At 45.4% G+C, this 16,918-nt stretch overlaps 1 protein-coding gene across 1 annotated transcript in view; it reads left to right on the top strand.

Moving 5' to 3' along the window:
* Aopep (aminopeptidase O (putative)) overlaps window positions 1–16,918 on the top strand; it is a 307,096-nt gene that overhangs the window by 242,857 nt on the left and 47,321 nt on the right. Inside the window, exons 12-13 of the mRNA XM_032884277.1 lie at window positions 3,627–3,695; window positions 3,796–3,870. Coding sequence (XP_032740168.1) covers window positions 3,627–3,695; window positions 3,796–3,870 — 144 coding nt within the window. The remainder of the gene's footprint in view (window positions 1–3,626; window positions 3,696–3,795; window positions 3,871–16,918) is intronic.

Raw genomic sequence — 16,918 nt, 5'->3', positions numbered from 1 at the left:
CTATGTTTGCCCTACAGGGCTTCCTGTGGGGCTCTCCTCAATTCCTCTGTGCTGTGCTTCATTCACCAAATGGAAGCAGGAAGAGAGGACCCACCCTATCAGTATGAGATTGGCATCAGAACCCTTTCCCCCTTCCCCCTTTCCTGTGAGAGGAGTAACTTCCTCCTCCACTTAAAAAAAAAAAATTGAAAAAGAAAACCAAAAAATACTTTCTCTGTGAAAATAGTCTCCAGTTTCTGTATTTAGCAGGGCTTTTGTTTAAAAGCAATGGCATTTCCTCAGGCTCTGAAACTGTCTTTGACTATTACAAACTGCTTTGACAAAAAGTTTCTTAGAAAAACTTCCTTCCCAAACATGCCTGTCAACTAGCTGAGGCATTTAAAAAGATACAATTCAAACATAAAACAGTGCATTTTTAAAGGATATCTTGAAAGTACTTTTGCCACTCTGGGAGATGCTAGACTGTCCATCCCTGACTGCAAATTTTCACTATGTTTAAAGGTTTCCGCACAGCCTACTGACATTTGCGTTAACTCATAAGCAAGGAGGGATTTAAGTCAGCGCCAGAGAAATGTATTCTGGTTGCACTGAACAATAAGAACATTAATTTTTCTAGTGTTACATCCTTCATTCTGGGTTAAATTCAGCCCCAGCACCAAGATGTAATTCGAATTACTGGTGAATAGGGAACTTTTATTTTCTATTTTTGTTTTTTTTTTTAAGTCATTTTAGAACTGTGTCCCTCCTTTTTCTTCTTTAAATGCGCAATTCTATGCTTTTTATAAATGGTGATATTCTAGCAGTTGAAGAAATTGGAGTTAGAGACATAATAATTGTAAGATTAAACCACCCTTGAACTGTGTATGTGTGTTCCTGTGTCCCTGTCTACTTCTATTTACTTTAAATACAATTTTATTGCACCTATTTATTTATTACTATCTGAATGTATGTTGGATAGGAGTGTATGGTCAGTCCTCCCCTTTCGCCATGTGGACCCTGTGGATTGAACTGAGGTCATCAGGCTTGGGAGCAGGTGCCTTGATCCCCTGAGCTCGATCTCTCTCCAGTTCCCCTTCACTGTTAAGGCATTGAATGTCTGTTGTGTGTTAGGCCATGTTTTAGTGACTAGACAAAAGTCAAAGAAAAAACAAGATAGCGCCATTCCAGGAGCTTAAAATATGGTTAGGGAGATAGACATTTAATCAGTTAATCATAAAAATAAATACCAAGGTGGCAATTGGCTTAGCAGGTTGAAGGTGATTGCTGCAAGGCTGATAGCCTGAACTTTATCTCATATCCCTTGAGGTAGGAAAGACCAGACTTGCACATTGTCCTCTGCCTCTACACACATGACATGACACGTACACACACATGCACACCTCCCCCACATACACACACCTCCCCCACATGTACACACACACGTCCCCCCCACACCTCCCCCCCCACACCCCCCCACACACACACACACACACACACATCTCCCCCACATACACACACATGCACACCTCCCCCACATACACACCCACGTGATAGATTAAAACTAAATAGCCATGTAAATCGTGCCACACTGAGTGAGCCTAACATAAGATGAGGGCTGAATTTCAGTTTCATAACACTGGCTCTTCAGAACTAAGATGTGTGAAATGTAAGTGCAATGGTAATGATAAAGTGTGGGGAAGGGGTGTGAGATCAATGCTTTCAAGATCTGAAACTTAACCCTGCTCTGATAACGAGGTCTCAGTGACAGACTTACAGAAGATGATGCAGGCAGGGTGCTATTAGAATCCTGGGGAATATTAGACTTAGCATTGATAGTGAGGAGAAGTCTTTCAGACATGATACTTCAGGTAGAAGCCAGAGGCAAGTCATGTGTTTCCAGCAAAGCAAAGGGATGGGATTGCAATTTCCTTTGGAAAGACTCTCATGGCTTCTCTATGGAAGGGATTGTGGGACAAGGGGGGACACATTAGGGCACCATTCAGTCTAAGTCTAAAGCTCTTGTGCATTCCCAGTGCTGGGCAGGAGTGAAAAGGGCTGTTTGGTGGGGCCAGAGTTCTAGATGTCTGAACCTAAGATTATTACCGGTGGCTCCATGGGAGTTATGGATTTGAGAACAATTTCACATACGCATGTGATTTGAGATTACAACGAAATGAAAACTGGACCAAGGAGGGAAAGAACCTTTAAGTACTTTAAATACTATCCAGCCATAACAGATTCTTATAGATGTCTGTGTTAAAACTTAATTTGTAATAGTTATTTCTTACTATTAATAAACTCTTTGTATTGAACTGTTTGTTAGTATTCTTATGGTAAACACCCAAGGGGAAAAATTAATGATCAAAGGCAGTGTCTGCCAGGATGGATATATATTGATTCTGGAATCATGAGTAGCATAAAGCTTGAATAATTCAAAGTTTTCTTTCTGTTTAAAATTAAGTGGATCTGCATAATGTAATGTATAAAGATTTTTATCTGTTTAAATGTGTGTGCTTCCCCGCTTTCCAAAGCATTAAGTATTTCTATGCATTCCCCTTAAAACAGGACAAAATCGGATGCGATGGTTGTACACGTGTGTAAGGTCATCTTAATATGTGTTAAGTACTTAGCAAGTGGGTATGCATTTTTGCACCTAGACAGTGAGGTACAGAGCTGACTGCATCTGCTTATATTCTAGAGTTTTGTTTTGTTGGTTTTGTTTGGTTTACATATCTGGAAATATAAACACTACTAAGAATCCCCAACAGGCCTGTTATCTATTTTAGGACATAGCCATCTTTAGTGGCCACATGAGGGTCCGGTTGTGTTTGGGAATGGAGGGTACAATAAAGTTTTCCATTCTGGTGTCTCATTAAGCAACTCCTCTTTGTGTAAAGTACTCCATGGCGAAGTTGCTTCTATTTAAAGTCCGGAGTTTGATCTTGCCTTTGATCTAAACCTTTTGATCTTGAAAGAAGGATGGAGTAGCAATAAAGAGGGCCCGACAGACTTTTTTTTTTTTTTAAAGAAATGTGATAAAGTTAAAGGGCAACAGAGTCAGCCAGCCTCTCCTTGGCCCGGCTGGTGCAGAGGGACGGAGGAACACGGGGCAAGTCCATCCTTAGGTGTGGAACAGGAGGGCCCCCCTTTTCAGGTCCACGGTGACGCGTGAATAAGGGACTCCCTATTTCACCTGCCACCTGCCACCTTGGTGGTACCGGTAGAAAAGTTGCTTCCCCCTCGGAATCCCCGGTTCAGGGTCCCTCCAACCGGCAACCTGAGCCTCAGACTACACCCGGGGATTGTGTTCGTGGATGGATGGATGGATGGATGGATGGATGGATGGATGGATGGATGGATGGATGGATGGATGGATGGATGGATGGATGGGACGGGTGGATAGGTGGGTGGGTGGGTGAATGGGTGGATGGATTTGTGGGGCGAGGCGCGTCGGGGAGCAGGTCCAGGCAGAGGGTACTTTCTGAGAACAATAACAGCTAGGACCTGGGCGCCTACACCTTTAAGGCAGGCCCCGCCCCGCCCGCTCCCGCCCGCCAGCCCGCCTGCTCGCTCTCCCGCCCGCCCGCCTGCCGAGGTGTCGCGCTTGTGGCACTGGGCTCCGTGAACTTGACTTGTTCTCCCCGCAGGCACTGCAGGAGGAGCGCAAGGCCAAGGACTGCTCGCCGAGTAGGCTGGTACGGCAAGTGGGCTCCGAGGTGAGTGTGGCGGGCAGAGGTGACAGCAGTGCCTGCTGCTCAGGTGAGGTGGATGCCGGTATCTCGGCCTGCTTTAAATGCTGTTGGGTTTTGACTTCAGGTGGCCAAATGGATTCGAGTGAACCGAAGACCCGGAAAACGCCAACGAAGGAAACGTGAAGCCGCCTTTGAAAAGGTAGGAGGCCCTGGAGAGTGCTGCTGGGAGGAGCTCCTGTGTGCTGCCTGGTGCCCAAGATTCGGTCTCTGCTAGAGATGGGGAGTTTGTGCTTTCAGCAAGAAAGCTTTACCAGTGTGGGAAACAGATAACAGTGGTGTCCGACTTGACCGGGATGGGGGCCTGTCACGTGCTCCTTACACTGCAGGGGTGCCCCCGAGAAACGAAAGCTTCTTCCAGGCAGACCCCCACAGGCAGGCATCAGCACACGGGCCCACAGAGCCAAACCCCTACCAGGAATCCTGTGGGAACTGGCGACCGGCTGTGTGAGAAGCGGGCAACTTCAGACACGCCAGGACCAATTTTCCTTTTTACTCAGCATTCTACCTCCTGAATTTGGAATTTTAATAGTTACTTTGTAGACTTTGCTTGCTGCTTCCCGTCGTGAATGCGTGGGGTTGAAACTTGTGATAAATATTTTGAAATCAGGTGAGTAGCCCATTAGCCCCTTTTCTTACTTACTGAAAAGGGGACAAATGTTAATGACATGTTTTGGTTTTGTCAATTTTGCTTAAATATACTTTTGCAGTTGGGCCGGTGGGGCGGGGGGGGGGGCGGTTATAGCACTAAGGGACCAAAATAGCGGTGTGTTGTTCTGCCGCTGGGATAGATGATGAATCACTGGGCTCTGAAGCCAAATCCTTGCTGATAGCTCTGCTGCCAGCTGTGTTGCCTTAGTATGGGCATCGGGCATCTGAGAACGTGCACAGAGCTCACAGTAATGGTGATGTGGAGTTCCAGTATGCACTTAAGGACACTCGGGGCCACTTGGAAGAGACCTGGCGAAAGAACTAGCTAGGCATATTGCTGCGGACATGCAAGGGGCCCAAACTGTGTGAGAAGTGCTCCCCTCCCAGCCTCTAAAGAGCAAGCTGTGTGTGTCGACTAAGCTGAGCCGTGGTAAGAAGCAAGTCTTCTAAGCGATGGATCTGGAGCCGTACCTTACATGCTAGGCAGGTTGTGATTGTGGTTCTCTCACAACTCAGGTTGCTTTAAAAGGTTTGTGACTAATGAATGAGATCATAAAATAGCTAAAGAGTGAAAAGCCTTCTGGTGTGCCTAGCGCTTGAACGAATGTTTGTAGGTATAGTTATTAAACTGGAAATGAGACCAGCCACACGTGGAAAGGGGGAGACGTTGCTATTGAGTACTTGGTATTGCCATGATCAATCTGAAGCAGTGACCGTCTCTAAAATCTGGGGGGCTAAACACAGAGGCTTCCACCTTCCAGCACAGCTCTCCCCCAACCAGGTCTCCGCTGTGCCCCAGTAGGTCTACTGGAAAAGCCACCCCTGAATTTCTTCCTAGATAATGTAATGTGGGTAGTGATTTTAAAGAGCTTGAAGCTGAATTGGATGGCCTTTCTTTCTAGGAGTGCAAGGACATCAGGTGTGCCCAGAGACATGTGTTTGTGTGGGTGTCCCCACCCCTTTTTCCCAGGTCCGGCCCCAACAAGCACTTTCCCTGTCACACCTGGGAGAAGTGTCTGACAAGAAAGGTGGGCACCGTGAAGGGCCAGGTGAGCAGTCCAGGTCTGTGACCCAAAGGCATTAGAGTGCAACCCGAAAGGCACAGAGCCTAGGGATCACTGAGGTGAGCATTCAACCCAAGCCTGGTGCTAGGACTTGATCCTGTTGCTGGTGGGACCTTCAGTAGGTCCCTCACTGTTGATTCTGATAAGCTGCTGCGCCTGGCTCATACCTTAATAGCTAGCACTCAAGAGGCAAAGGCTTGAGTTTAAGGCCAGCCCGGTCTATATAGTTCCAGGACAGCCAGAGCTGTGTAAAGAGATCTGTCTCAAAATAAAATAAAAAGGAAAACAAAATTCAAAATGTCTACTGGGCCATAAGCAAGTTAAACACATGTGTCCTTTCCGTGCCCCACTGTGCATGTTTCTGCTTTACTAATTTAGCAAGATTGAAATAAGAGTGTATATGTCAGGCGTGCATGTTCTAGACCTAGCTGCTGTCTGCTCCTTTGTCTTCTTTGTCCTTGCCCTCTCCCCCGATGACCAGCTCCCTCCATATTCTCCATTCCTCAAGTGTCCCGCATCTTCAGACTCTCTCAGGAGTCAACCCAGGTCAGACTGGACTGAACTGGACTAAGTGGATTTGGTTGAACAGGTCTGGTCTGTGGGCTAGATCCGAGGGACTTTGGCTAAGTGGCCTGTACTGACTACGCGAGGACTGCAGCATTTTCCTTCGATAGGCGAAGGCAGCTCTTACTGCCTGGTGAAAAACAGAACTGTCTGGATATCTCGAGAAAGGAAAACAGCCATGGCAGCGGGCCAGACTCAGAGCTCTGTGGAAAGAATGTCATTTTATGGGAGACATTTGTTTTCCCCTTAAAGAAATCGTCTTAGTTGCTAAATGGTGGGCACAGTCTGATGGAGCTTGAAATACTAGCTGAGAGTTTCAGCTAGAAAAGCAGTGCAGTCTGCCTGCGAGTCGAGCTAACGGAACAAGTGACTGTGCCACCTCACCCTGTAAGTGACTGGAGTGCTTTCCCGACTGCCCTGGCCTCATGTGGTGTCTCTCGCTGCCATTCCTGTTACCAGGGAGCCATCTTTATGGACTTGCATCACTCTCCCCTTTGCATCTCCTTGGATGTCCCTTGCCGTCCCTTTCCATGTTGTCCTAGCCCCCGCTCTCTGCCGTGAATGTAACCAGACTCCCTCAAACCCGTGTCCTCACTCCTGCTCCTGGAATATTTCTCCACCCACTCTGATACTCTTCCTTTTTCTGTTATTTCAAATGCTTGTTATTTAGTTTGAGTAAATTTGGCTACAAAAAAGCAAGAACCTGTATGGCAGGAAGACGACAGTCCTGGGCTATCTCTGTGGGGCTGGTTAGCACTGTGATTCCAACAGTGAGGAGAAAGAGAGAGAGTGTTAACAGTAATACCTCTTGCTACAATGATCTATTACTGGCTTTGGAAGAACACATTAACTTTTAACTCAAAGGTAAACAAATTGCATATCACCATTATTGAATAAGAACTAATATTTTAAGGTGTGTACATGTGAAAAAAGTTTAGATAACTTCAATATTCCAAGAACTAAAATACATAACACAATAGCACCTTATGAAAATACCTTATAGTGTATTTTAAAAACAATGCACTTGGAGTTTAAAAGAAGATAATTTATATGGTAAGATTCAAAAGAATCTGCCTTCTTGGTTACTGCACATTTGATAACTTAGAGGAAAACTCCCTGCCATTTCCATTTTAGCCTTTCTGTGCATGCTGAGATCAGAAGTATTCATAGTCACTGGGGTGACTCACAAGCCATCCTCTGTGTCTGCCGTATCTGAAGCAAATGTCCAGGGGGAGGTGAACCAGCCTTTGTGAGCCCTAATTGTCGCCAAGAGCCGGCACTGTTGGCTCCTGCCACAAACTAGACAGCAGAACTTTGGAGCTTACATTTTGCCGGAACTCGGAGTGAGATGTCCAGGATAAATGTAAAAACCGAACAGGAGAGTGAGACTCATGGCCAACAGCAGCAAGTAGTCAGCTCTGTTTGTTCTCCTTCTGATAAAATGCTAAAGTTTGCAGCAATGTAATCTGCTTTTACAGCACTTTTCTTATTGCACTCTTGACTCGGAGCCACACAACCAGTGGTAATCTCTGTCGGGATAATAGTGCACTGTGACTTTAAGTGTGTGCGAACCTAGGGAGGTCTGCATGCTGTTAACTCCTTTTGAGGCACACTGTACACTTACGCCACACTTCTGCTGTCTGTCTGTCTGTCTGTCTCCCTCTCCGTGTGTGTGTGTGTGTGTGTGTGTGTGTGTGTGTGTGTGTGTGTGTGTGTACACCTAGAATGTTGAAGGTAGGTGTTTTAGGCTTGAAATAGTTTATCACCGTGTTTGTCCTTTGTGACATAAGTCTTTTATATTCTGTTGTAATTCTGGAAACCAGTATTAAAGATTTTTGTTTTGTTTTAAAGTCACTTAACTATTTACTGGATCCACAGCAGCCAGTGGTGGCTGATAGGCTTCATTCACTTGTAGCCCTCCAGGCACAAGCCAGTAAAAGCAGCCCTTGAGAACAGGGAACAGGCGGCCAAGTACCAGCGCTTACTTGCAGCCACTCCCTGCACCCAGCAACCTGGTGGGTTTGGGTAGCTGCCCTTCTACCTGAGGCAAGGCTCCCCTGGAGTTTCCTAGGCTTGGTGCCCTTGTCTCTTTTAAGAGTACTGTTGCTCTGTGAGAATCCATAACTAGTCCACACTTGCAGAGCCGTGGTCTCATACAATAGCTTCATTGATTCTTGATTTCCATAGAAAAGCTTTATGGGTTCTAATGAATTACCAGCCACCCTTCACCTCCTCAGAGGGTGTCTTTGTGTCCTATGCCTTGCCTTTGGAGAAGGACTTATGTGAGTGATGGATGGGCATAGAGTAATTAATGAAAGTTGTTATGGAGCAACCAAGGAGAGAGAGAGAGAGAGAGAGAGAGAGAGAGAGAGAGAGGTCTGTATGCAGTTCACTGTATTGCTGAGATGCTGAGGTAATCCTGTATACCTGGGCTTTGTTTCTGCACCTCTTCCTGCCCTTGTATTTATGATAAATTCTTAACAAATACGTCATTGAACATTCTACATCCAGGTCTCATGTCAGATCAGATCATGCAAGATCTTGACATCTTTCACTTTCTTTAAGCTGGACCAAGAGAAAATTGTTGATAAAAAATATTTTTGTAGCCTCAGGAAGACAGTCTGGTTTGTGTAATTTTATACCATTAAATTTTTATCTGTTCCATAGACTGATTCTTTTTAAGAGTCTACAACTTAAAACCAGAAGAGATTCTGACATCTCTGTGTTCTGAAATCCCTGCCAGCTTTAAACTGGTATAACAGGAAAAATTAAAACGATGACCGCCTGCCCTCAGCACTTACTCCTAACAACAGTCATCCACTCGTCCTCGCACACCTCCTGACAGACCCTCTGAATGGAGCCATTAATGCACCAGTAGCTAACTAACACTCGCCGTGTGTCAAGCCCGGTTCTCAGTGATTTACGTGCAGCAGCTGAAGTGAATGTCCCACGAAAGCCTGTCAGACACAAAGGCGGTGCAGACTGCATCGGACATTCTGTGTAAGTTGGTGCAATATGAGCTGGTCAAAAAACTGCTACGAAAATAATCTTTTGGGCAGTCTCTTAAAATTCTTCTTAATCCTCAGCCACCAGCACAAAGCACACGTTTCTAAATTAAGAAAATCTCGTCCAGCATGTATTTTGAAAACACTTGAAAGTGTGCAGATAATTACACTTGTGTTGATTTCAGTGTGTTTGATGCCAGCCACCACCAATTCTTCCCCGCATCGAAAGATGAAAGCTATTTTCATATAAAACTTGAGTGGAAAAGGGAGGTGGGAGAAGGACATTCTTGTGGCTTTTTAGTTACTTTTATAGGCAGCGTTAATTTCATTCCTGTGACAGAATGCTTGGCACTCACTCTCATCTTAGGCATTTTAATGAGCTGCTGTTTTGTGCCTGTGCTCATATGGCACCAATAAGATGTGTTATTTTTAATAGCACCTACTGGTGTCACCTTGGGTTAGGACCTGTCATTGTTTCCATTAATTATGTGCTATAGCAGGCGGACACTTGAGTGCATTCAGCCTAGAAGCCAGCCAACGTGTATCTGATACATATTCAACCTTGGGAGCCCGGCACTCAGAGAAGACCGCATGTGGCCTCACAAGTATTTGTGGCATTGATTAGACGATGAAGCTCACAAGTGGTATTTACTTTTACAATCCTCCGTGCCGATGCAATTAAAAAAAAAAAAAAAAAAGGTACCAAAAAAAAGACAAAAAGCAAGACCAAACCTTTTACCATTTTGTTTAAGTGTGCTATTTATTTTGTTCTTTACTGGTTATCCATGAAAATAAATGGTTCTAGCTTCCCTGGCTTTCCTGGGGACCATCTCTTCAGTGTCTTCTACGAGGAGGGCTTGCGGCTGGGCCTGATGCTCACCCTGGGGTTTGTTTTCCTCTGAGAACCTCTTTATTCCTCAGGCGGGTCTGTGAAAGTCTCTCCTATCTCAGTTTCATTTTCATATGAACTAGTGAATCAGTTCTGTCTTTTTTTTTTTTTTTTTTTTTTTTTTTTTGAGGGGGGGTGGGTTTGGAGAAATGTGTGGTTTGGCTCTCCAGGGTACTTTTTATTGATTCTGTGATATGAGCAGGAAGGAAATTAGACACCGTTTCTGTCCCTTCCCCCTTTATCATGTGACCCGAAATATCCTTTTGCTCCCAAGTAAATATGTCTGAATGGTGAACAAGAGGACTGTTCTTCCTGTAATTTCACACTGCCCATGTGTGGGCATTGTCAACAGAGGCAGTGGTGTACACTGTCGTTCTAGGGAGTGTGTATGACCTCAGGACTCCGGCACCCTTCACAACCTCAAGGTCACTCTCAGGTGCTAGCTCTTCCTGCCCGCATTTGGAAGCTGGTTCTAGTGTCTGCTCCTTAGGAAGGGTTATGGTGACAATACTGAATCATGGCTGTGTGGTTGTAAGTGTGTCCTTAAACTTGACTTGTACTTATTTATTTGGTCTCATTTCTTTTCTTCAGAGTGACCTGGTGTTTTGTTTTGTTTGGGTTGGTTGGTTTTTGTTTTCCTTTCTGGGTGTCTTCTTTAAATTCCAAAACTGTTACTGTAAGATTGGATTACTGTGGGCCACTTTCCACAGTTGCCACTTGGCCTTGAGTTTAATTTTTGACTTTTCGGTGAATAGACTGAAAACCAAATGACGTGATACATGCTGTGGTTTGAATCTGTTTTTCTGATGTCCTTTCTAGACTCTGCTTAAAACGTTTGAAATGTAGAAACTGTTACAGGCAGACCTGAGCTGACTGAGATATGGGGAGGGGAGGGGGCTCTGGGTGCCACTCAGGGAAGGCGACTTAGGGGCAGGAGGCTTTCTGAGGTCTCTCAGCTAGAAAGTTCCATCTCTCTTCTGCTTTACTCCACTAAACCCTGAGTTCACATGTTCTCTGCTATGATCACAGAGTTATACACAGAAAAGCAATTACCTATTCTTGAGTAATGAGTAACACAGAAAACTCGTTTACCCAGAGCATTGTCTTGAATTTGTTATATAGCAGGTCCTCCGTTAAAAACTGTTGGAAAATGAGCTGTAGTTTCTGGCTGTGGGAAGGCACAGCACAAGACACACCAGCAACCACTGGTAAAGCAATATGGGGGAACCACAGAGCAGTAGCGAAGGCTTCTGTTGTGTGATGCGTTTTACCCGAGGACATCCCGCACTCCTGTTTCGTGCCTGGCCCTTCTTTTGATGACACAACTTTTTGCACACATGGGCTGGAAGTTACGGTGGGAAATGGAGTAACTGAGTTGACTGAATTCACATTAATACTTTTGTCTGACTTGTAGGCACGGACAGGAATGGCTTTGATTCATTTGCATGTGAGCGGTGGGGGCATCTTACTTGAGAACACCATTCTTATAATATATCCCCTCAGGTTTTGTAAATGAAACTGAAGCCTATCACCTACATTCTGCCGACACTTAATAGTCAGGATGATTAAGAGATCCTAGGCCAGTGTGACCTCACCTCTGAGTCGTTATTTACCAAATTCTGCTTATTTAGACAACTTCATTATGAACATTATTTCACATCCATGACATACAAAACCCCAAGCAAGGAGTAGACATAAGAGGCAGTTGGAGAAAACAAGCTTACGAGGTCCCTGTCTCGGGTGCAGGATGAGTGCAGTAGGTCGACAGTGGCTGTGGGTCTCCTCCAGGCTGAGGGCAAGACACAGATCCGCTCAGCTCACTCAGCTGTGGCTGTTTTGTACAACTAAGGGGACTGATTTCTGCAGACACAGATTATGTGTGAAATTAGCATCTGTCTTCTGCTCACAACTCGGCCAGTGTAGGCCACACTGTGTGGATGGTTCTCCGTCTCCTCCGTCCAGCACACCCGCCTCTTCTTTTCCCTGGTTGGGTTTCTGTTTTCTTCCTTTTCAACATTTGGTTTCAAGACAAAGTAAGAAATAAAATGTTTCAGTATTGGGGTTGGTGATTTCATAGCCTATGTTCCTATGGAAAACAGCCTATGTTCCCAGCACCACAGTTAAAATGGGATCTCTTTTATTTTTTAAAGTTTTGTTTGTTTGTTTTTAAGTTAGCGTCTCTTTGATGATAAATGGGCACAACGGACCCTGTACGGCTTAGTATCTCAGTATCGACAGATAAAAAGCAAACTGAATTAGCTCATACCAAAAAGCCATGGAGAGAGAGAGAGAGAGAGAGAGAGAGAGAGAGAGAGAGTGTGTGTGTGTGTGTTTCCTTTTCTTCTGTTTCTGCTCACAAGGTAGCAGGACTCAAGGCTTGTGTGAATCGTCAGTTGCGGTTCATACCATTAGTGTGTTGTCCGGGAGTAGGCTGTACAGGGGAGGGGACATTAATCCAGTGCCACAAAAGGAATCAAGGAGTAGACATGCGGCCTGGTCTCCTTTTGCCACCCTATCGTATTCATGTTCGGTGTTGAAGGTATAGACGTGAAGAGGAAGGATGCTGGCTGCCCCCGAGCCCACAAAGCACAGCTCAGAGTCTCTTAATGACTATTGAGCTGGGTAGAGCTTACATGCCTTAAAATTCACACATGTGCAGTATCTTGCATTGTAAGAAACTTGTATCACTGTGTGACCCTCATGACAGCCCCACAGCCCGGTTTCAGACGTCTTTGTCACCTCGAGTTCTCTGTCGATTTCTGGTCCCTGCCTGTCCCTATTCCTAGTCCTACACTTTCTGGCTTGCCTTTCCTGGACACTCCATTGCAGTCGACTCGTGGATGGCTTAAGTATCTTTCCGAGCGTGGGGCTGCCGTCATTTCCTGTGTGTCAGCAGTTTGCTCCTTTTGAGCCTTTTCTTTTGCCGTAGTAATATTCCATAGCTGGGCTTACTACATCTTGTTTACCCATTTACACGTTGTTAGACCATTTTTCCATCTTGTGTTATGAATACTGCTTCACTCATCCACGGGAGGCTGCCCCTCGTGTAGGTGTTCCCCGTCCTCTGTAGGGCACCCTGGGCTGGTCTGCCCGCAGCAGTGCTTGCCTAGTTGACTCCAGAAGTTTCTGTGTTTCATAGCCCAGCAGCAGTGTGGATTATCCCCCAGAGTCCCTAACTCCCTTGCCTGTGCCTCCCGTTTGAAATCCGAGTGTCTCCCCCCTCCCCGCCCAGCGAGCCACCACACCTTCCAGGCACCTGGCTTGTAGCAGCCTGCTTTATTTCTGATGCAGAGCTCTTGTGTCCTCAAAGCATTCTTTGGTGTGGCTTCCCTTCTGTCTTCTAAAGATGCCCCATCCTTACCCCCTGTGGAATGTTGTCTGCTGTAGCACTGTGTCTAAGGATGCTGCCAGCATCCTGCATCCTGAGAGAGTTTCCTCTTGCCCCTCTGCTGTGTCCCTAGACTATGGGCAGAGCCCTGTGGTACAGAGACTAGGATCCCCATGTCATCTTGTAGAAGAATTAGGTATGTGCCCCCTTTGAGCCTGATAGGAATTAGGCAGGTGACCTGGTAGATACACCTGGCTTTCACTAAACACTTAATGCATTTTAGGACCCCTCCTCAAAAATGAGAAAGGTTGGTGGCCCCGAGGCATATGTATTAGAACTCTCCTCTCTGTGGGCTGAGAGAGAACAGACCATCAAACATACTTACAGTCTGAGAAGTAAACTCAGCCTTGGTTGTTCCCATCTCTGTCCTCTACCAGCAGCAAATGCAGCTTGTCCATCTCCAGACCTTACTCTGGGAAACCATTGTGTTTTAGAACAGCAGCAACCTTCCCTGTCTCTCTTCACCCTGTTGTATCGAACAGGTAAAAGGCTACCACTCTTCCAGTCTGATGTCGGAAACATATTTTTCATGATGCTGATGGGTTTGTCACCTATCAAAGTGCATTTCAAGGGGATCCACAGTCATTTCTTATGCTGGGTAGGTGGCTGCCACAATCTCTTCACCCAGGCTCTTACAGTTTTCAGACACACTGCGGGCACCTGGGGCATACACAGTTAGCAGCGCATCGCTCCTGCGAGACCAGAGCAAGGGAAGAGCCCAGATCCTTCCGTTCATAAGACAGGAGTGTGTCATGTTTTAATGCATTGCATTACAAAAGGGAACTTTTGTTGTCTATTACTGTTTTCCCTGGATATTCTTTGTCGTATTGAGATTCAGAGTGTTAACAAGAACGAGTGTTTTCAGCCATTGGTAATCTCGCCGTGTACTGTGCTGTAGTGATAGGAAGACTACAGAGTTAAGGAAAGTTCACAAAATAAAATCATCACCAGCAGGAAACTGTCAAAAACAACTGGAAAAGCCATAAATCAAGCAACTTGAGGAATAAGCTCTGTTCTGTTAGAACAATTACTGAGATCTGAAAACCCATTTGTGTATGGGCCTTGTGAAAAGAGAGGGAGGCAGCCGCGGTGCCACTTGGCTTAAGGAATGGGCAGTGAGGAAAGAGCATACAGCTTTTCCAGGCCAGATGTTGACCGCAGTTACCAGACCTTGCGTGCTCTTGGGTTTAATTCCTAGGCTGTGTGGTGGCTGATTGTCCTGTGCCTCCTTTAGTGAATTGTCTGTAATGCCCAATATGGGTGGGGGCAGATCAGTTCGGTGGTCTGGATGACTGGATGGATAAATGAGATGTGAGGCTGGGCATGCTGCGTGGGTTCTGGTGACTGAGGGAGACAGGGAAGAAATCTAGTGCACCCCATCCTAAAGGGAAACCTTATTTGTCACAGGCCAAAGAGCTGTGGCATAAAAGCGTGTGTACATTATTCATGTGTGCATGTGTGCAGGTGTGGTGTATGTGTTTGTGTGTGCTGTGTGGTGTGTGTGTGTGTTATCTGCATGTGCATGCATGTGTGGTGTGGTGTGGTGTATGTACTGTGTGCTGTGTTTGTGTGTGTGGGGTGTTATATGCATGTGCATACATGTATGGTGTGGTGTGTATGCTGTGTGTTTGTGTGTGTGTGTGTGTGTGTGCGTGTGTGTGTGTGTGTTTTGAATCAAATGTAAGCAGCCATCTTACATTGGAATGCAGAGTGGCTCCACCCTACTGCCCTCCCTGCAGTCTTCAAATATTTTTATGGATATGTTCCCTAGTTTTTTTTCTGTAATGTTTCCATGTTTGTACATGTTCATACCTTGATGAGTTGCAAATTTAGTTAGAGAAATTTTTCTTTCTGGTGCTCAGAGCCTTGAATGTTCTAGGGAGGCACTTTGCAGCATGCTAAGCCTGTAAAAATTTCTTACAATTTGTTGGACTTTGCTTGTAGGGCAAATCAAACCATCTCTAAAACTATAGTAATAAATTAAGGGTCTACATGGGATGTGAAGGTTTGGTACCTTAGAACCATGGACTACCAGAGGGCAGAATGAAAAGGCAGTTGAGGAAAAGGGCATTGGTAAACATAGAAGGACAGAGCTCTTAGTGGGTAAAGAACACACAGGAGATTGGGGACTGAACTGATCAGACTCCTAAAGTCTTCCTCTTCCTCCATTTCTTCCTTCAACAAAATAAAAGATACTGGAGGGAGGGTGCCAGTTCATACTGGCTCTGAAAGCCCCAGCATACCTTGCATCTGTCTGATGATTGGGAATAATATAGTCAATAGTCAGTAATGGTGTGGTCTCATGAGCAAACACTAGACTCGGAAGACAAATCTGATTGATTTGGGCTTATTTAGTAGTAGAAAATTCATGCTGTAGTGTATGCACATAGGTTAGCCGTGTGTGCCTTAGAAGCACATGTATGTGGAATGCATGCAGACCACCAAACTGGCCATTGGTCTTGGCGCTTTGTTGGCTTGGATTGGGGCCTGCTTTGTGGCCAGCCTACCATCTTGGATTGAAGCTGCAGATACCGTTCCCAGAACTGATGATTTGCATCTGACTTTGACTCACTAGCCGACTAAGCCTTAGCGGAACTGCCTGTGTGTAATGCAAAGTCATTGGCAGCACGGCCCATCGAGGGGGCAGCTTAGATGGAAATAGTGAGAGTTAAACAGACAGCTTCAGAGCAGAAGGTAAAAATAATAAGATGGTTGTTCGCTTTGATTTGCTCAGTTTCATACTCACTTTCTGTTTGTTTGATTTTGCTTTTTTGAGACAGGGTCATGCTGTGTAGCCCTGCTTCTGCTACCATCAGGACCACTGCCCTGCTCCCCTGGTGAAGTTCTATTTCTGTGTCAGATATGAACCTTGACTCACTACTCCTCTCTTGCTTCCTGTATAGAGCCCATTTTGAGGTCACAGGCTGGTACAGAAAGTATCTCTTGTAGGTTTCCTATGATACAGAATTTACATGAAGGTTAGGAAAGAAGGAGATCATGCTGGGGCTTTGTTATGAAAACCATTACAAGCAAGTGGACTGTTTCCTTGGTTTGTAGACAACCTGCTTTAATGTATCTTAGGGTCCTGCTTTAATGTATCTTAGGGTCCTGCTATAATGTATCTTAGGGCCCTGCTATAATGTATCTTAGGGCATTATCCAGAAACAAGGAGGAGGCTGCTTCAACAGTAGTTCAGTCAAAGCTTCCATTTGTGAAGCATGGTGTACTTCCCACTCCTTGATTTCACTTTGGTTTTCTTAGTCATGCTAACTGTGGTTGGACTGTTCATTTCTCTTCCCAGAATGTGTGGTTTCCTGAGAACAGAGTGATGCTGTGGTCAGCAGCTCATTTAGAATTAAGCTAAAATCTGGCATTTTCCTCCTTCCTTAGAGTCCTCAACACTGGGGTATGGAATCACACAGGTGGAATGAAATCTCACATTCCACATTTTTCTCTTGGCCACTCAATCCTACAGCAGCCTCAAAATGCTGCCAGTGGGTCATTGCTCGCAAACAGTGGCTACTAATACTACCAGTGATGATGGCCTTCTAGTTTTCAGGCTTCACAATCATTTGTCTTTTAAATTAAGAGGACAGGAGCCCTAGAGCTGAGGATAGATAGAGAATGGC

The sequence above is a fragment of the Rattus rattus genome, chromosome 14 (genome assembly GCF_011064425.1).
Source record: "Rattus rattus isolate New Zealand chromosome 14, Rrattus_CSIRO_v1, whole genome shotgun sequence".
Lineage (NCBI taxonomy): Eukaryota > Metazoa > Chordata > Mammalia > Rodentia > Muridae > Rattus > Rattus rattus.
The sequence above is the reverse complement of the archived record's forward strand: the minus strand, read 5'-3'. Positions and strand labels throughout refer to the sequence as shown.